At 48.1% G+C, this 21,623-nt stretch overlaps 1 protein-coding gene across 1 annotated transcript in view; it reads right to left on the reverse strand.

Moving 5' to 3' along the window:
• Positions 1 to 21,623, reverse strand: part of PRKCSH (PRKCSH beta subunit of glucosidase II) — a 313,184-nt gene that overhangs the window by 70,856 nt on the left and 220,705 nt on the right. The window contains exons 13-14 of the mRNA XM_086962739.1: positions 19,094 to 19,183; positions 15,951 to 16,025 (exon numbers count right to left, since the gene is read on the reverse strand). Of these exons, the coding sequence (XP_086818865.1) occupies positions 15,951 to 16,025; positions 19,094 to 19,183 (165 nt within the window). The remainder of the gene's footprint in view (positions 1 to 15,950; positions 16,026 to 19,093; positions 19,184 to 21,623) is intronic.

Below are 21,623 nucleotides of genomic sequence, written 5' to 3' on the forward strand. Positions count from 1 at the left end.
GCTGTTGACCCAATCCTGGTTTGTGAGCCACCACTGCAACTGACTTGTAGTCCCCTCCAAGATCCGGACGACAACGGAAAGATTCCCCTGATGCTGCGCCCACTGGAACTTCAGGTCCCACTGCAGAGCCCGCATACGCCACTGGCATGATCTACCAGCAGGATGCAGGAGGCCATGAGGCCCAGCAGCCTCAGGGTCATTCTCACTGAAATCTAGGATAGAGACTGAAACATCGGTGTCAAACCCTGAATATCCCGGATTCGCTGCTCAGGAGGATAGACCCAAAACTACCCTGTATCAAGAACTGCCCCGATAAAAAGTAGCTTCTGAGAGGAAATCAGATGTGACTTTGGCACGTTAATAGTGAACCCCAGGGAAAGAAGGAGGTCCGCCGTAATCTGGAGGTGGGAGACAACAGCCTGGGGCGAGCCCGCCTTCAACAGCCAGTCGTCGAGATAAGGGAAGACTGGAATCCCTGATCTGCGCAGATGAGCTGCAACCACCGCCATGACTTTTGTGAATACCCGAGGGGCGCTGCAAAGGCCAAAGGGGAGCAGGGTGAACTGAAAATGCTCGTGGCCTACCGTGAACCGTAGCATTTTGAACTACTTCCTCCGGAGTGGACGTCCCGGAAGTCTAAGATAGGAAGCAGGCCTTTGTCCTTCTCGAGTACCGGAAAGTAGTGGGAGTAGCACCCACGACCTACTTCTGGCACAGGGACATGTTTGATGGCTCACTTGGCCAAGAGAGCCGCAACTTCCTGGCAGAGAAGGGCCAGATGAGCCTCTGACAAGCGATGTAGTGTTGGTAGCATGGAGGGAGGAGTCGTCTCGAAGGGGAGGAGTAGCCTCTTCGGAGTATTTGCAAAACCCACCTGTCCAACATGATGTTGCGCCAGTCGGGGAGGTGATGGCGGATCCTGCCACCCACTGGCAACGGGTGGCTCCGAAAGGTCAGACTAGGAAGGTTTGGAGGCTGCTGCTGCGGGGGGCATTGGTCGACTGGCCGACCCGCTGGCCCCCAGACCCACAACGCTGGGTCCCACGGCCCACAGAGGCCCACAGAGGCTGGGTAGCTTGTGCAGGCCTGTGGATCTGAGTGGAACATGGTGGGCCACCCCTTCCATAGCCAAGAAAGGGGCGAAAGGCAGACTGCACGGGCGAGAAGTTGCAGCGAAGCCCAAGCATCTGGCCGTAGCCCTAGAGTCCTTGAAACACTTGAGCGCGTTGTCCGCCTTGTCGCCAAACAGGCGACAGCCATCAAAAGGCATGTCCAAAAGGGTCTATTGGACAAGCCCAGAGACGCCATTGGACCTGAGCCAGGCGTAGCGCCTCAGGACTACTGACATTAAAATCGGTCTACCCAGGGAGTCGGCGGTATCCAGCCCACACCGGATGGTGAACTTTGCTGCGTCTCTACGCTCTACGACAGTCCGGGTCTCCTCCGGGCACTGTGGCAGCACTTGTGCAACCGTGTCCCACACAGTGTGTGTGTAACAGCCTAAGAGACATGCGATGTTCACCAATTGCAGCCTAGGACTGCAATTGGTGAACATCGCATGTCTCTTAGGCTGTTACACACACACTGTGTGGGACACGGTTGCACAAGTGCTGCCACAGTACCCGGAGACCCGGACTGTCGTAGAGCGTAGAGACGCAGCAAAGTTCACCATGAAGAAAACATAATCCTCCCAAGATGATCCAGCTTCTTGGATTTCCTATCTGGGTGGAGCAGTAGGGAATGCGCCTTTAGAGGTTGAGGTTTGGATTAGCTCTGGGGGTAGGGTGTTGGAAGAGGAAAAGTAGATCGTCCGGGGCCGGGCGGGTGGCGTTAGCCAATCATCCTGTCCACAAGAGCCCCTGTGCTGGGCTTTGACCAAGTGCCCAGAAAGAGGTCAGTGAGGGCCTCATTGAAAGGCAGTAGTGACTCCAAAGAGACTGCTGCGGCTTTAGCACCTCAGTCAGGAGGTTAGTCCTGACTGCCACCGTAGGAAGCTCAAGGTCCAAGGCCTCAGCCGTCCTACGCAACACAACAGAGTAGGAAGCTCCCTCCTCCATAGCCACGGTAGGGAAGAAAGCAAACAAAGGTCTGGGGAGGTATCCAGACTACTGGCATCACCCAACTCCTCTCTCCAGTCCGGCTCTTCAAGTTGGTCTGCCAGAGTGTCAACAGAACACTCCCAGTCCTCCTCACCCTCCTTGCTGCCAGTCAGGGCGGTAGGGAACGCCAGGGATGAATAGCGGTACAAAATTACCCTTCGGCGCCGGTACCGGCGTCGGTCCGGCACCATGTCCTAGTCGGGGATGAGGCTTGGGTCGGCGCCGGCTGAGGGAGCAGCCGGCTGAGGGAGCAGCCGGCGTCGCCACTGGAATCGGCACCCGGGAAAGTACCGTGAGGTCGACCGGCTCTGATCCGGATCCAGGCTTTGATCCATGAGGGCCCTGCGGCGTTGAGGCTGGAGCCGCCGGCATCGGATGTCTCGAGTCCCAGCCAAGTCCTCGGTCCGAAGGCCAGCCTGCAGAGTCAGGCCGCCCAAAGATGGAGTCGAGGGCTTTGTAAAAATCTACAAAGCTGGGCAGGGGACACAGCGGCTCCCGGAAAGAGAGGGAAGCGCGGAGCCGGAGACGCTCTGGGTCCCGCTTTGCGTCGACGGACGGGGAGAAGGTGAAGAATGACTATGCTTCTTCGCCTTCTTCTTGTGCTTCGATTTACCAGATGAGTGCAAAGACTTCAAAAGAAGAATGGCGATGGCTCCCCAACTTTCCCCTAAACCGGGACCTCAAACGGCGCGGAGAGGACTGCTGGGCCTCCAAAAACCTTCTGAACTGCTCCTGCAAATTCTTCAGGTTCAAGGCCCAGCAGTCGGAGCAAGACTTCGGGTCGTGGTCGCGCTCCAGGCACCAAAGGCACATGAGGTGCATATCGGTGACCAACATCAACTTGAGACAGGAGTCACAGGGCTTGAAACTGGGCCGACGACTTGACATCCCTCATGCACCAGGAGTCGTAAGACTAAAAAAAGATGTTGACAAAAGTCATACAAGCATTTACAATGCAATAGGTCTCGGGTTAATTAAGTTTGAGCTATTGGTATTGCTAATTATTGCAACACCAACTGCAACAAAAATCTATAAATTGTAGGCCAAAACATTTTTTATTTATTTTTGTAGCAATGGTGGCATGCTGCGCTTTTGATGAATATGTTAAAAAGTAAAGTGCGCCACACTGATTGCTACAATAGTTAATTGTGGATGAGATAACAAATGATGTGTGCACTGATGGGTGGTGGTGTGTGTGTCTGTAGAAATTGTACACTGATAGCTGGTGGTGTGTGTTCCTGGTGGAAGTGTGCACTGACTGCTGGCGGTGTGTGTGCCTGGTGGAACTGTGCACTGACGGCTGGTGTTGTGTGTGCCTGGTGAAAGCGTGCACTGGCAACTGGTGGTGTGTATGTCTGGTGAAGCATGCAATGACGGATAGTGGTGTGTGCCTGGTGAAAGTGTGCACTGACGGCTGGAGGAGTGTGCCTGCTGAAAACGTGTACCACTCAACCCCAAACGCCTACATCACCACTCAATCCCCACCGCACACAGCACCATTCAATCCCCACCGGGTACAGCACCACTCAACCCGCAACGCCTACATAACTACTCAACCCGCAACGCCTACAGCACCACTCAATCCCCACCGCATACAGCACCACTCAACCCGCAACACCTACATCACCACTCAACCCACAATACCTACATCACCACTCACCCCACAATGCCTACAGCACCACTCATTCCGCACCGCGTACATCACCACTCGACCTGCAATGCCCACATCACCACTCAGCCCGCAACACCTACATCACCACTCAGCCCGCAACATCAACATCACCACTCAACCTGCAACGCTTATTTATGAATGAGGAAAAAAAAAAAACAACTGCACACACACAGCATAGATAACAGGAAACACCCACAACTTTCGCCATATCATATGTGCATGCAAGTTTATCAGACAGGCGCCATACTCCCCCTTTTTAGGACTCTCCATCCTCCCTTTATTCTGCAGATTCTATAAATGAGGCAATGAAGCCAACTATAGACCCATTGCAACATATCTAAGAATGTGTGCCAGTTCCCCATTGTCACAGTCACTCCTAGACTCAGGACAGACAACAGGGAACATGAACTTTGTTTCACCCAGCTGAAGTGACCTCACGCAATTGTGACCCTTCTGTCCTACGTCCACCCCATAACTTTTTATTTATTTTATGCGTTTTTATATAGCGCAGACTTTACCCGAAGGTGTCGGAGGGCTTCACAATAGGAACAGTAGTGAAGCATGACGAAAAATTTCAAGTGAGCATGTTCCAAAAGCAAACGTTACGTTACATAAGGCAATAGTGACAATTGTGCATGAATCGAGCAAACAAAATACAAGAGGTAGCAAACGATATGTTACAAGAGGAAACTAGAGACACAAAGCTACAGCAAATGTAGCTTGATATGTACATTAAATAATTTGGGAAGTTAGCAACTTGGTTCTAGTCAGTGTGAACGTTGACATCCGTTGAATGAGGGCAATTCATGCGATGTTTAAAGAGAAAAACACAAATGCAAGTGTGAGCAGAGATACAGATCTTTTACTGCTAGGCTAATTTTCTCTTGAATGTGGTGTAGGTATCGGCTTTCAAAACGAGTGTGAGTGCATGGCAATCATTTCCGTTTGAACCTCTTAACCTGTTGCTTACTTGAGTATCCTAAGCAGGTGAATTAACAGTCAGTTCAGTTCTACTCCACCAAACCTTCGGATCGAATGCAAACTACCCTTTTTGAAATGTTTTTATCTGGAAAAGATACGTTTTCCACAAAGGTTATCAGGCATGTATGTGCTTTAGTTTTAATATGTTGTTCAAACGTTGCATTTCCTTGCTTCTGTATAAATATTGCTGCCATGGTTTATGGGTAGGGTTTGTTTTGGGCTTGGGGGGGGGGGGCTACTTTGCTACTGAAAACCACTAGAGAGACCGAACTGGGTACTGCGGATGCCAGAACCAGTCCTCGAACAATGACCACGGACATGGTTAGTTAAGTTCTATGTGGGTCTACAGACAGTAAAACAGTGCTTAATTTTTGCAGGTGCCCGTGGTGAGCACCAGCACTAATTTTGGGGATCAGGACTTCTTGAACATGGTTACTTGTCTGGTTCCACCTGTGCCTGGACGTGAGCTACACTTTCACAGCGCCATTCTCATCCACAAAGTCCCGTGAATCTGGAGTTAGCTGCGCAGTTAAATGAAACCTTAACTCCGAGTGGCCAAAGAGAAATCTGGCATTCTGCGCTCTTTGAAAGATGAGGTGGCCTGCAGTCTTGGCTCAACGCCCATTAGTTCTGGATTAATCACATGCTAGCCCCCTTCCTAAAAACGTGTAACTGGTCTGGTTCTCGCAATGCCTTGGGCTGAAGTTCGCTTCATATAAAACTGCAAAAAACCAAACATGATTGCAGGCTTTGCATAACTGAATTTCCCTTGAGTGTTCCTGGGACAGGCAACGTAGGTGCACAAGAGAGGAGAGCAATCAGGTTCATATGGCTCTTGCAGAGCTTCCAGTGTCCCTGGACCGGGGTCTCGCTTCCTCTGAGTGTATCCTGGAAGCCATGCAGAGAGGCGGGACATGGTCATTACACTTATTGTGTTGATATGTCACAGCATTGCACTGATCACTGGAAGGCTACATACTATGCAGAAATGATGGACGCCTGTATCTGGAGGGTGGAAGGGTGGGGGGAGGATAAGGTTGACCTGTTATGAAGAGCATTAGATTGGAGGGGGTTTAGATGTTCTGGGGAAGGAAATTCCAGATGCAGACGCCACTTTCACAGAAGCGCCCCTCTCCCGTGTCTGACACGGACAATTCGCTTGGTTCTTCGGCGTGAGTTGGCAATGTGGCTTCAGTGACTGAAAGTGAGGGTCCATGTGGTGGGCGAGGCGTAGAATCATGAATGACATTCTGCAGTGCAGTGTGGGCTTCCCCGTCCCTTCAGAGCTGGCCGACTGATGCTTTCTAATTGCGAAATGGGGTGTACTTCCATATTCCCTATGTATTTGTGCATTTTTTCTCTCTGATTGGTACTGGTAACTCATGAGTGTTTTGTATGCGAGCGCCTGCCATGTTGCCCTTTACGCCGGTAACTCGCGACCAGTATGTGTCCGAGTGCATAACTTGCTCAGCACAAATTAAACTGTTAAACAGAAAACTCATGTCAGTTCTTATTTTACGCGGATGGTTAACTAACATGGAACTTTGCAACACCTCAAAGCTTTGATGACGTATGTATTTTTGAGAATTAGGAGAAGCGTACAAGTAAAAACAAAGGTGGCACATCCTTAGTTTTTGTTCACATGCGGTAGATTTGTTTGTGGTATTTCAGTTGACAGAAGGGGCATTGCGGTGCTCATGTGATTTGGATTTTCAGGCTGCACTGTGCTACCCCGGGCTAGGAGTTAGTGATACACTTGTTGCAAGAAAAACCGGGCTGGGGCCCCATTGAGTGGAGCGCTGCGTGCGATGAGAGGGACCCTGAGACACGCACTGGTTCCATCCGCAGCTGGCTCACAGCCCTGCACTGATCATTGGGTTGGAGCGGACCTGTGGCTCAGAGCTCACTACACACCTGCCCCTCCCCCACAAACATTCACATTGTTTCTGCAAGGTGTACCTGGAGTGACGCAGTTCGCCGTGGCTCGTACATACATCCACTCTCTGACCTTGCTCTCGTTTTATTTTACTGCACAGTTTCTAGGTGAAAGCTCCGTTGAGTTCAGTTTACTCTTAATTTGAGGGTTTGCAAGCCAAGATAATTGAAAGTAAACGAAAATTTAATTTTTTTATTACCTTTATTTATGCTGCCTCCAAAGAAGCAAAACAAAAACTCACTCCAGTCCCCAAATAACACAACCGATAACTTCTCGCCGGCATCGCGCAGTGAGTTTGTGTAACTACAATTAAACAAGCGGCGGGAAGAAAAAAAAATGCCCGCGAGTGGTGAAAGTCTTCAGCCGGTTGCTAAAGTCTTACATCTCCCAGTACTGGTGCAGTATTTCAATCTTCGCAGGGGAGCAGCGGCGGTAGATTACTGGGGTACAGAAGGCAAGAGGGGGAACAAAAGGCAGCAGAATGGGGCAAAAACAAGAACAGGACAACAGAGGCACAAATTAAGCAGAAGCAGCAGGAAAAATAAAAAGGAGCAAGTAAGTTAAACACCACATCAGCGTTTAGTTCGCTGTGAAATGAATCTAAAAAAAAAAAGTTTGTGAGTGGTGCGCGCGCACCAACGCGAGCATATGTCTTCAATTATCACGGCCATGACGGCCGTGATAATTGAAGACAAATGGCCTTTGGTGCGCGTAACAGACACCAATAGGCCATGGGCGTAGCTACGCGACCGCCCATGGCCTATTGTGTGTTCTGTTTTAAAAGTACACGCACGCAAAGGCCAATGAAAATGGACCTAGGAAACAATACGCACGAGCTGTGTGGAATTCCTAGGTCCATTTTCAAAACCCCATGAAAAGGATTCTCGCTACGCGACACTGCTGCACAGTGTACGCTAGGCCCGAGACCTAAAAAGAGTTAGTCAAAAAGTGACTGAGGGGCACACTCTCTCCAGATCTGCGCTGGCTGGTGCGGAAAAGGAAGAACTGCCGTCAGCGCGCAGGGGTGGCGTTCAAGTAGACGCTGCAACGTCATGCCGGCGACAAGGACGCCGAACGTGGAGTCGACCGACGCCACCTACAGAAGCGCAGGGGTACTGCTAAGAAAAAGAATTTCTCTGGTTCCAGTCTGACGCCTGGGGGTAATCTCGGAGGTAAGGAATCTATAACTAATCTATAACTAATAGTCTCTTTCAGATAACACTAAAATATATAGTAAGGTTTCTGTGGTAAAGTTGAAGGAAATTTTAAATGAAAAGGTTTGATTACTACGCCTACATTGATATTGAACTTATTTGTCACTTTAAAAAAATGGAGGCCCTTTTGCTTGAATATTTGTGCAATGAAAGGGTACTTCCCTACCTGCCAAAAAATTCCAGACAAGGGAATGTGTGAGATAATTGTATGCATCTGCATAGGGATTGACCCAGTATAGAGGATTCCTGGTCTAAAAGTAAAGATAGGTTTAAACAACGAACAATGTGATATAGCAGAACATACCTTCTTTTAGATGGTCTACTGTTTTTTGGACAAGGGAATAAAACATATTCGACGACATTTTCAACAGTTGTGGTATAACCTTGTGTAGGGAAGCCCTAGTTAGTTTATTCTCTATGGAAACCCTTGTCATTGCACTGCCAGGTTTATAGGCCTAATTCAGGGGAAGTCTTTCTATGTATAATAACGAAATCAAGACTGGGTTTTGTATTTTTTTCTGTCTTTATTTCAAATCGGATTAAGACTATTATTATGACTTTCAGGATATACACTAGAACTTAATATGGTTATCATGTAGATATTTAAATTAGCTATATGATGTTAGATATGCGACTGGAGAAATTATTCATTGTTTGTGATTATCCAAAATGATTTGTTTTAATCAATCTATTTGGAATAAACGATTTTACAAAGTGTTTTTTAAAAGGAATATGCTACTTACCAGTATGCATCTGTTCTTGGCATGTAGGGCTGCTGACGTTCATATCTTGTACATAGATCGCCGCCTAGTGTTGGGTCCGGATGATTGCACTTGTTGTCTTGGAAGAGTCTTCAAAGTATCACAAGATAGGCGACTCCTCCCCTGGACTACAGTGCGCATGGGCATCCTCTCCATCCTCATATTGTTTTTCGCCATTGTGGCAGAGATGGAGATAGCAAAGTAAGAGATGGCCATGCCAGAGAGAATGCTGCAGCTGCTACAGGCACCGGGGAGGAGGGCGGGCGATATGAATGTCAGCAGCCCTACATGCCAAGAACAGATGCATACTGGTAAGTAGCTTGTGTATTAGCTATCCTCCACAAGTTGGAGGCTTGTGCCGCTACTCTTTTCCCTGATGCCTCTAGTATTTTTGACTCTGTCTGGGGGAGATGCCTCCCCGGTTGTTTGGGAGTTGGCTCTTTTACGTACGTTGGCCACTACCAGTGAATCAAGTGGTAACTGCCCTTTGATGCAAGCAGGGTCTGTAGGGGCTGCCCTATACTTTTTTTCTATTTTGGGGTTGATTACCCGTGCCCTGGCTGTGTCCTTAAATATGTCAGGTGCATGTTTCAGATCTCCCTTTAACATGGGACGTGTTTTGACACTTTTTTCTGATATAGGGAAGGTGTCAAAAAAGATGTCTTCTTCAACAGGGTCGTTATGCATATCCACGTTGTGGAACTGTGCAGCCCTGTCTATGAGCTGATTAAAAACTACGGTGTCATCAGTAGGAGACGGCTTAGTAGGATAAGAGGACATGTCCGGGATGGGATGGGTGTTGTAAGGGTCAGTTGGCTCTTCCCATGGTTCCTGTGGTTCAGGGTCCTGTGGGAAGTCATATTGAGGCTGTGGCTCATCCCCTGTGTTGCCCTTGTTGTCCCTGTGATGAGAGGGAGAGTAAGGAATAAGAGGATTGAAAGGAGTAGTAGGCATGATAGGTTGAAAAGGAATGAAGGGTCTAGAAGGAGAAGTTCCAAAGTCCTTTTTAGGTCGAGCTGGACTAGCATCCGTAGGATGCTGTCCAAGTTCGACAACTATAGTCATCGACTTCGGGGGGATTAGGACAAGAGGGTGCCACGCGCTTTAACTTGTGGATTTGACCTCGTGCACGCGCACGTCGGCTCCGTCCACATTCACAGCAATTCCCGCGCCGTGCACATCCCCACACATACACACATGCATGCGCATACACACACACAGACACTCGCTCGCACACACTCTCCCCCCCCGTCATCACACACGCATACACACACGCACGCATATACACAGACTCCAAGACACATACACACACGCACGCACGCTCACACACATACAGAGCCCCCCGCCGCCCCACGCACACACACATGCCCCCCCCGCCCTCGCAGCTCAGCAAAGGCCCCCACTCACCGGTACTCGTCTCCAGGCGAGGGCTCGTTGCAGGCGGCGGCAGTCTCTTCCTTCTGTGCGTGCGAGGCTCTCTCACCGGGAGCCCGCCCGTGCTTCCGGTGTGTCTTGACGTCCCGCCCCGGCCTGCCTGACTTCCGCCCGGGATTTCGCCTCTTTCAAATAAGCACATCAAAGGAGCCTGCAGGGTGGCGTTGGTTTATCTCTGCGGGGGGGCGCCGCACTGTAGAATAGGGGAGGGGCTCAAGGTGCAAAGAGCTTCACTTTGCACCTCTGCAGACGCACTGGCGTCTCCTGGGCGGTTGGGGCTTTTCAGGTGTCTTTTTTTTATTTAAATAAAACGGTATAAAAAGGAAGTTAAAGTGTGTGCTTAAGCCAGTCCTGCCAGTCTGTATTTCTCGTGTGCTCGGATTCTGCCACCTGGAATGTCACCTGCTGCGGTCGGTCCTGAGAGCACCTGCTGACAGCCTTGAGGCCACCCTCGCCGATGCCAGTCCGGAGAGAAGCTACCCTGCCACCCGCATGGCTAATATTTACAATGATGCCAGAGTGAAGGCCTCCTTCATTGCTACTGGAAACTGCTGCCAGCCTGAGACCACGTCACCGCTGCCAGCACCTTCGGTGTTGCCAGTCTGGAAACCGCTGCACTACTGCCAGCCCCGAGGTCCTTCCTGTACTGCTGCCAGCCTGACGACATTACTGCCAGTCTTAAATCACCTTCGCTGCTGCCAGTCTGAGAACCGCTGCATCGCTGCCTGTCTTTGATCACCTGCGGGGCTGTCAACCTGTGACCAACGCTGCCAGCCGAGATCACACCTGCACCGCTGCCACGCCGAGTTAACCTCCAGTGCTGCTGTGGTAGAGAACACTTTTACACCTGCCAGCCGGAGATCACCTGCTGTGCTGCCACTTTGGAGATCCCTCCCCTATCTGCACGGCCGAGACCGCCTGCACTGCTGCCAGTCTTAGATCACCCGCAGGGCGGCCAGGCTGAGGTCGCCCGCACTGATTCCATTTTACAGAAACCATCATCCCTGCCAGCCTGAGATCTTGCCTAGCTGAGATCACCCACCCGTGGTGCTGCCAGGCTGAGGTCACCTTCATAGATACATGCCAGGCTGAGAACAGCCGCAAACATGCAGCGCTGAGATCTTGCCAGGCTGAGATCAGCCATCTTGGGTTGCCTGGCCTTTTAATCCTGCCCACTGGGCTTCCGGCCTTCTAACCTGTCCCTTTAAACTTGCCGAGCTTAAGTAACCCGACAGACCTCTAACCGTGCCCGTTTAGGCCTTTCGTAAACTTTCGATCCGTAGAGAAAGAAAGTGCAGTTTAGCGGGCTCCACCACCCCCACCATCACCCACGGCAGCTGCAGCACTCCCCACTGAGAGCATCTGGATTTCTAAACTCGAGCACACGGAAAACCTACCCCAACAACATGCCCAGAACGCTGTGTGAGTATCAATGCACTGTCTGTGTGGCCCCGAAGAAAAAGGGCTGCGCTTCTTTTTAAAGTGCATGAATATAGTACACGAAGAGCTGTTTGAAATAGGGGTGGGAGGATGAATCCTTGCATATGTCAAGGTGGGGCCACAGAAGTGGCCAGTATGGCATACCTGCTTGTGCTTTGACAATGAGGTGAAAGCTCAAGATTAAAGACCTTGTGTTAGTGGGTTGTGGAAGGTAGTCATGGGGCTACTAGTCTCGGATTGCTGTCTGAACCTACCGGTTTCGTTCGCTGCTAGCGCCATGAGACCTCACAGTGAGTTGCGCGCTATACAAGAACGTTTGACATTATGACATTAATGTGTCTTACATATTCACTTCACCGGATGTGCATCTTTTGTCTTGGTTGTAAAATGGTTATCCTGTTCTCAAACCAAACACGCATCTATTAAGTTTCATTGTGAAGGGGCCCAGCTATCGCTCACTGATGCCTATCTTTGCACATGGTGGAATGGTATATTTCTATGTCTTTGTTCATTGGTCCACTTCATTCTCCACGTTAATTGGTTAGTCTCCCCTTCACAGGCAGTGTAGATATAAAGTGTCTCACCGTCACCCATCCAAGCCTCCGATCTTATTGGTCGGCTCAATGTCGCCTTGCTCATTGGTTCATTCCTGGTAGACTGTTGGTCCAATCGGACTGGATGGTCACACGGGCCTACAGGGGAAACCCGTTCGGTTTCTAAGTATGCCATGGGTCAAATATACAGGCCTGCTGTCCTTCCTGCACGAGCTGCTCCCATGTGCCCAATGTTTCATGAAACGCTCTCCCGCCACCAGGGCTAGCGCTAGCAGTCAACAGCAGAGGCGCTAACGTAATCTTCTGACGTTTGTAATTTACGCATAGTGCACATAGTCAGTTCTATTTTGGAGAATATATTGGCCCGGATTGTCGATGCTGATACTTATGTCCTCAAATGCTTTAAAAATACAATTTGAAATATGTGCTTGAATATTTAAGTGCTTTTTTGGAACATATTACACACAACGCTACCTTACCAAGTGCGAGTATTTTGTAATCAATGGAGCGCACCGAGGCCCGGGCAGTGCGTGAGTACCCTCCACTCTAGCCTAGCTCAGCTGCGGATGATTCTGGAAATAAGTAAGGCAAAGTTTGTTCACCTAGCCCTCACGGCTCTGACGTAATCAGAGTCTGACCTGTAATCACAAAATGCTTACCTCATCAATAATACATTAACACGATTGTATTGCTTTGAATTACACTTATACAGCACTTCATAGGCCGACAAGGCCCTGCAGCACACGGGGAGCTGATACATTACAGTGTAGTGCTGGGCTGGAAGCACTCCATACCCCGACAGGGCCCTGCAGCACAGCACACCGGGAGCTCCTCACCACACGGTAGTGCTGGGCTGGAAGCACTTTTATTAATAAAAAATAACATATTCACTTGTTTATTCACTCAGTTGCTCGCCTCAGTACTTACATAGTGTGTTTAGTCGCATAGAATCCAATATATCACCTTCCACTGACATTTCTTCTATCTCCATTGCACCAGCCTACACCACCCACCTGTAAACTATCCTCGCTAAAAACCCTCCTCCTTTTCCATGTGCAGCCATTTCTACCTCAGGCTTTCAGGGCTGGCTGGGGCCATCCACCCAGTAGCTTAGCAAGGATGTCATGGGCCCCGGTGCAGGAAAGTCAATGGTCCCTTTGACTCCCATTGGCAGCAATGTACAACAGTTATCTGGCTTCAAGGGACCCCGGTGCCACTGCACGCACTGCGACCGAGTCCATCTACAGTCCACACTACTTACAGCGGTTCATGGAACTGGTTAACAGTGGTACACGTCACATGCAGGTTGTTTAATTATTTGTGTGCTACACACAGTGCAGGACAAGAAAGCAGCCTGCGAGCATACCCGGCGCTGGATAAAATATGCAACTTGTTCCACAGAGGGCAACATGGAAAGGGACCCAGCTCATTCCCTGTGGGTTCACGGGGGTTCCCCCTCGGGAATCTTTCTCCCTCTGTGATCTTTGGGAGCATTGTTTTGAAAAAATGATGCCACGTGGTGGTGTATACATCGCATTTAAGTATGTTGGCTAAAAATGGGTTTACAGGCCGTTCTGAAGAGGTGCTAATTAGGTATTCCGCAACTTTATAAATTGTCACAGAGCCTAGAAGCATGTTTTATCTATCACAGCAAAACTGCTGCGCCTTTGAGAAGATTATGCACCTGCTAATTACACCGTGCTCATTACATGAGTATATTTTTTTGCATAGGGGAATCAGCGCCTGTATAATGCAGTGTGCCCCAATTTTAACATTGACTTAACCCATGGCACTAGACAATGCTGGCAATAGGTCTCTCATTTGCGAGAAAATAAGCTATTGGCATTGTAAATGGCAATGCCATTTACTTATCTGTTTTCAAAACCAACACATAAATAAAAGTGTTGTCATTTACAATGCCAAGCTCTAACTTTTGCAAAGGCGAGACCGTTGCATTGTAAATGCTTGTTCTTTAGTGGAATAGGGGACTGAGGTTCAAAGTCCAAAGGCCTCTTTTTCCTATGCAGGATGGTAACTTTACCAGTCTGTGGGTCAATAAAAATTATTTGTTTGGTCGTCAGAGGGATCTGGGTGGAAGAGTTCTTCTTCAACAGTCCTGGGTTGAGTCTTAGGCTTTGATTTGTAGATGACTTTAGGTTTAGGAACCGACTTTTTCGGCTCGGGGCCTTTTTTCGGGTCGACTGTCTTACGGGTCGACGCGTTTTTTGTGCTCCGTAGGCTTCTTCGGAGAAGTGTTGATTCCCGAGTCGATGTTTTAGTTGGGATCGACTGGACTCTTGTTTTTTCGGCTGAGTGTCCTTTCCGGAGTCGAATGTCTTTTTTGGATCGACTGGTGTCTTCGGATCCGGTGTTTTTGGGCAGAGAGGACGTTCTGGTTTGGACGCGTGCTTCGGTACGGCGCCTTTTGTCGGGTCGACGTTTTTCGGTGCCGAAGGCTTGTTGGGGTCGGCGCCCTTCTTTGGTTCGGCGCCCTTGGGTTGTGTGGCCTTGTTCGGGTCGACAAGTTTGGGCTGCACGGCCTTCTTGGGGTCGACAGTCTTTTTCGGCTCGACGCTCTTTGGCCGCTTTTGGATCAACGCCCTTCGGGTCGGCGACCTTCTTTGGCACTGGAACCTTCTTTGGGACGATGTTACTGGGCCCTGGGGTTTCCGAAGGTTTCGGTTTCGGGGCCGAGCCGGATGGCGGGGCAATCAAAACTTTTTTATGATCTTGGCTAAGACCTTTTGGCGATGCCTTGACTGGAGCCGTTGTTATTGGGGTAGATGGTGTCGGGGGCAGGGTACTCACGATTTGCCCCGGTGGGATCTCGTCATCGGAGTCCGAGTAGTCCTCTACGGTGACGATCTCTAGGTCCGAATCTGGCGCCTCTTGAAGTTCTTGGTCGTCATCGAAGATGTTTTCCGGGTCTGGTGCCTGTCGCTGCATTTCTTGCATGTCTGCACGTCGGTTCCAAATAGTTTTCTTGGATCGAAACTGTGCACAGGGTGGACAGCTTTCCTCTTTATGGTCTGGGGAAAGGCACTTGTTGCATACTGAGTGCTTATCAGTATGTGGGAACTAGGCGTGGATTTGCGGGCACCTTTTAAACAGGCTTCTTTCCATCGACGGTTGGCTCACGTGGCGTCGAAATGGCCAAACGGCCCGCGTCGACGACAGCTTGGAGATGAAAGGCTGGATCGAGTAGAGAGGTACCGATCGAGAACAATACCGTCGAATTGAATGCCTTTTGGCCTTTAGAAAAGTTTTGTTTTCGCTTCCAAAGTTGGAGTATAGGAGTTTGCATCCGAACCCAATGGTGAACAATCTGAGGATGGAGAGGATGCCCATGCGCACTGTAGTCCAGGGGAGGAGTCACCTATCTTGTGATACTTCGAAGTCTCTTCCAAGACAACAACAAGTGCAATCATCCGGACCCAACACTAGGCGGCGATCTATGCACAAGATATGAATTCAGCAACCCACATGCCTCGAACCTTTAATTTCCTTATGACATTTCTCAACAATAAATAATTTAATACTAAACAAGTACCAATGTACTTCTGATTTAAATTTCCGCTGCACCCTCCATCTTGGAACCTCTAGTACAGCATACTCAAATCCAAATCTGTGCTGAAAATCTACTCTCCCTATCAACTTGCCACTCTTGGTCTGTGCCATTCTTCAGGTGTGGCCTTCGTATCTAGCAAGAACAGACATAACCCAGCAGCAATCAAGGGACTATGTGTCAAGACCTAACGCAGCATAGACATAGTAGCAGACCAGAGAAGTTAACACTGTTGAGAAAAGAAATGCTAGAGATTAACCCCCAAACATTCCCCTTCAAACTCAGGTCACTTACCCCAGATTGGTCTCAGAGCCTCCATTTTTGGGTTTCTGAGAGACTCTGTTGAATGGGCACAACCGATACACGTATCTAAAGGGAATCAAAGGGTATACAGTAATAGTTAATGAGACAAAAAGGAAACAGAATTGCGGCAGAAACAGAATAGTGAAGAGAAATACTGTTGGGGCCTTCTACTCTGTACAATTCCATTCTCTTTGTTTGCAGCTTTACAGTGCACTTATGTTTTCTTTTTTCTACTTTTCTCCCCATCCTGCTTACCTCGAGCATAATTGTTTCACCATGGTCTCACATCCTTTTATCTAGATATCCCCTAATGGACCCTGCAAGTCTCACTACAGTTTAGCTCATCCCAATCTTCAACTCCAGGTTTACCCTGTACTCGTTCACCTCTCTCTCTCGCTCCTGCTTTGCTGATCTCCAGCTTTAGCCAGGTTCACCAGTTACTCTTTCTCCAGATGCACCCAACAGTGTTCCAACATGCCATATGCGCTTTTGTCACGCTTGCCCCAGCTTTAACATGCAGTCTCGCATCAGTCTTTTGCCAATCTGTCCTTCTCATTTCAAGGTTTATACACATTCTCCCCATCTTCTCTTCTCTAAGCCTAGCTTGGATCTCTATTTAACTTGTCATGCTTCATCATCGTTTCTCTTCACCCAGTCCTAGACTTCTTAAGATTTAGCCTGCTACATCGCTCAACTTTCTCCCTTCCCTCTCGAGGTCATCTGCACCTTTAACCTGAACTGTCGTGGCACGGCTTGCCCCTTTTCATGTCTCCAGCCTTACTATGCCACATTGCCTTACTACTACAACTACAGTGTCCACTGTCCCAGGCCTCTTTAAGGGGTTTCAGGGTACACAAGTAGACTAACGCCTTTGGCTCTCTGACAGAGCATGTATAAAGCATGTGGGCAAGTAGGAGTACACTATGAGAAGGGACAGCACACACAAACCTGACATCTTCAGACACTGCAGAAGCAGTCAGGGAATACTTACTTTACAGTGCAAAACCATAATAAACTTTCTTTAGCTCCAAACACGACTTTCTGGGAGAAACTAGCAAACACTATTCTTGCAAAAACTCTGCTGCATTTGCATATGACTGATTTGCATATGGCCATGTCTGAACTGGGGTGGGGGAGTGAGCTAAAGAATGATGATGGATTAAATCCTGATCAGTTGACTGGGGGCGAGCGTTTGATTTGCTCAAGCGCTACGTCCATTATCCCCTTTGGTATCGCTTTGTTCGCCCTAAGTTGGCAGGGTATGCCCAGACGTGGGTCCCTTGCTCACTTTGTCACTGGATTCAAGCTAGCCTGGATGATGACGGCTGATTAGCCAGAAACCGTTGTCAGGATGCTTGTTTCTGGTCCAGGGAAGACATAGCTTGGCAGTTCGGGCTGGACTGGACTGTTCCCATGAGGCACAGGGTCAAACTGATTTGCATATGGTCATGTCTGAACTGGGGTGGTGGAGTGAGCTAAATAATGATGATGTATTAAACCCAGATCAGTTGACTGGGGAGGGGGGGTGGGGGGGGGGGGGGGGGGTGCGTGATTTGCTCAAACACTCCGTCCATCATCCCCTTTGGTATCGCGCATTCACTCTCAAGCAATAAATCTTTACGCCTTGACTTAAGTCGGAGGCAAATTTACAATGACAGGGGCTGAGGTACCTGATTGACTAAGAGCTGCGTTAGGCTACCATTAGTAAAATGAAAGTGGAAGCTTCGTTTTAGCAGTGAAATGCGTTGGAAAAGCTGTCCTATTTATCGGTTCTGCAGAACATGAGTGAGGTGCTCTCTAATGAGCTGCGTTTTTGTTCCGGCACTGGAATGATGGGTGTTGGAGACCAAGACGAAATGCACTAGGAGATCTGCGCATTAATCACAGTCTTGAAACCCAGTGGATGTTGCAGTTAAGGACTGATGTGAATGAACAGCGTTTGGATTTCAGTACTGGGATAGCAAAAGGTTATGTGTAGGTCTAAGAACCTAAAAGGAAGTGGGTACTGAAGGCTATCGTGTAGGTGCCCTTGCAGAAGACCCAGTAATGGAATAAATGGATTCTCGAAGAGAGATGTGTCAATCACAGTTCTGGAAAAAAAAGGGGTTCTGCACATTAGGATTGATGTACCTGGATAAAATTATATGCTCCTTTGCTGGAGCAGCAAGTAGACAGCAGGTCAGTTCTACAGTACATAGAGTAGTGGGTAGGAAACAGTCATCAACAGGAGGTTCATGTGCAGTGGGTGATCCCCCACCAGCACTCCTATTCCTGGATCAGCTTCTATTCTAGGATCTTCCTGGCAGCTCAACTCACTAACCAATATAAGACAACAAAGCATGCAATTTGTTGATATATTGCTCTATATAGACCATCAGCCAGCAGAAAAAGTGTTCACCCGGAGAGGTACACTGTCTGCACCTGGCATTTTAAATAAAGTAGGACTCTCCCTCTCTTCCACACCTTAACCTGCACACAGAACCTCCTCCCTACCTTCTTCTGCACAGCAATCGGTGTGTTTCCCTCCACTCCTTCCTCTTCTTGCATCAGTAAGCTGTTTCAATGATAATAGCTTTAATTCTGTTCTTTAACCAGTTTTACCCTCTTTCTCTCAGTCCCCTTTCTCTAAGTCCTGTTATACCTCTTCTCCCCCTCTCTTCTTTCTTCTGCCCCTTTGTCACCCCCATTTTTCTAGCCTCCGTCTGTGGCCTTCATGATCTTTTTACTTTGTTTACTAAATTCTGGCCTCATGCTGTTCTCCCTTGGTTTTCCTCTGGAACCCTTTTCTTTCCATTACTCAGTTAGCTACACTTCTTCTCATACGGACTTTGCATTCACCCTTTCCTCTTCTGAATCCTTTGTACTTTCATTGCATTTTCGCTATATATATACTCTGTTTTGTTCACCTTTGTTTTCTTCAGAGTCCCATTCTCTCTCCCAATGCAGAGTTTATCCGATCTTTCTCTTCATGGCTTTTTTTGTCCCCGCTTCCCATCCCCTGCTCTTTCTTGCCATTTTCTTATCATTCACTCACCTTTCTGCTAGTTTACCATCCTCCTCGGTCTCTCTTGCCCACTTTGGGTCTTTCTGTCCCTTCCCCCATTATTTTCTAGATATAGATAAATGATACGTACTCATTGGTCGAGAGTTCATAGCACTGGCCATACAAATATGAAAACTCTCCTTGGGGTCCAAAATCAAAGGAAATCTCCTTCTCCAGATTCCTGCAAGGAAACAATGTCACTCGTAAGTCTCTGACACGATACAGACAGGCAACATCAAAGAGAAGCCTTCAGGCAAATGAGCGCAGGCACAAACATGTCCACAGTGCAAACAGATCTAGCCAATCTCCATCATGTAAAGGCAGGTGCCATTAGACAGGATCAGGTTTCAAGCAATCATAGCCAGGAATAGTTAGATGTAATTAGGAGGAGCCTACTTACCTCATCTATGGTGATCAGAATTTAAAAATCGGATGACTGCAAGCGAGGGCCATACCGGAAGGGGAGGCTAAACCCTAGGCGTAACACTTTATCAAGTGCTGCTAAAACCCCAGAAGGGCTGCCCTTTGTGACTCCCTACCATGACTGAAGACTAAGCAGGACTCCTCCTTGGCTACCATAGGGACTCCCAGATGACAACCTACGTTACACTAGGTTTTTTTTAAATCAAAACTGTGAGGATTTGGGGTGTATTATATGATGTGGCTGTGCGACCTCACTATGTAATAAACATACCAACCTGTTTAGATGCGGCAGGTTTCGTCTGTAAAACCCTCAGCTCAAAACTTGGTAGCTGTAGCAATGAGCAGCAAGGATTGCACAGAGGAACAAGGGTTAAGCATTTACACAGCACCAACACAATTGAAGAAAATCAACAGGACACTCAAGAAATCCGACACCAATTTATAAAAATAGACTTTATTATGATAAGAGTTTAGACACTAGAATGAAAAAGATCCACAAGGGTTCTGGAGATATAGATTTTACAAGCAATATTGAAATCAAAGCAATTTCACTCAAATGTATACATGCCTTGGCAAAGTCAACAAGCTCGTAGGTAAGTGTCAACATGGTTGGTTAGAAGTACTTTGGGAGACCTACTCCAGCAGGGCAGCTTAGTAAAGGGGACCAGCAAGGTCCAATTAGGAATCTGGCACTCAATCTAGTTTACCAAAATGAGGTACACTGTGCAAAAGTCCAGGCAAACCCAAAACGATTTACGGAGGTACAAATGACACCCCAAATTCTGTCTTTTGGTAGGGTGGGCGAGCAGTTAGGTATATCAGAGGGCAGTGCTAAGCATCTATTACACACACAAAGGCAGTAGGCGAGACACACACAAAGAAATAAGACACCAATTTATAACAAGCATTTGCAATGCAATAGGTCTCGCATTTCCAAGCAGCCCGGGACAATGGTGGCTGCTTCTTTGAAGTGAAATAGGTCTCGAATTGACTAGAGTTTAAGCTATTGGCATTGTAAATGACAATGCCTTTTATGCACCTGTTTTGATAATTAACACATGTATAAAAGGCATCGTCATTTACAAGCCAATAGCTCAAACTCTAGTCAATTCGAGACCTATTTCACTTCAAAGAAGCAGCCACCATTGTCCCGGGATGCTTGGAAAGTGAAAGGACACATGGCGCACAGGATGTTTCAGGAAAGCATGTTGTGCCTGCAGTAGGAGAAACTCATTAAAGAAAATAGTGTTTACAGACTAAATAAGACATACCGTTTAACAACAGAAGTAAAAGGGCCAGTCCTCATGGGAGGTTACAACTGAAGACAAGATGGTACTGAGGAGGGACTAACAAGCCTATTAACCAATCGAAAGGCAGCATTTTCAAAGGACAATGACACAAGCCAATGAAAAATGTGGGTGGAGTTTCAAGTCCATACTTGAATACAGCATGCCTCGCAGAGCAGTGAGTGCTTTGCCCAGGCTCAACTTTAAACAAAACAGCCAAGGCTGCATCATATAACTTTTAAAAATTATTTCTAGCCCCACTGCAAAGATTTCACACTGTTGTACAGCACAGCTACAAAACAGTCAAAACAAATAGCTCTCACAGGCCACACCTATTGGCGTTGCCAATGCTTGTGAAGTATACATATGCTTTCACTGAGGATTTTCCACACTCCACAATTTCCCGAGAGAGGTGCAAACTTTGCAAGATTTTGTATTTAATCTTTTTTTTGTATTCTACACAAACAAGTATGGGGCTGTCAAACAGAACTAATATCCTAAGCCGTACGCAAAGTTTGCGGACATAGGCTAGCCAGTTATTCTAAGGTCCTTGACACATGATAAACAGTCTTTAATAACTAGCTAATTTAGGCTAGCTTTGTGATTGAGCTGGACCTAAAGCCACAAAGTGACAGGGCCCAATTTGATCCAGACCTCAATATAATGAAGCCCAAGATCTTCGTGGTGTACGAAACGGGGTGACGAGAGAGGTACAGAGAGGAGTCGCCTGCAAAGCGATCATCCTTAGTCTGAATAGCTCTACTGCTGGTAAAACCCAGATTTCTGCCTAGTAAGTGGAAGTGGCGATGCACTGGGCCTTGGAAATCTGTAGAACAGGGGTCATTGAGTTACCACCGGATGGCCTAGATAGATTAAAGAGAGCCCTCGATGATTGAGATAGTTTCAAACTGC

The sequence above is a fragment of the Lissotriton vulgaris genome, chromosome 1_1 (assembly GCF_964263255.1).
Source record: "Lissotriton vulgaris chromosome 1_1, aLisVul1.2, whole genome shotgun sequence".
Taxonomy (NCBI): Eukaryota; Metazoa; Chordata; class Amphibia; order Caudata; family Salamandridae; genus Lissotriton; species Lissotriton vulgaris.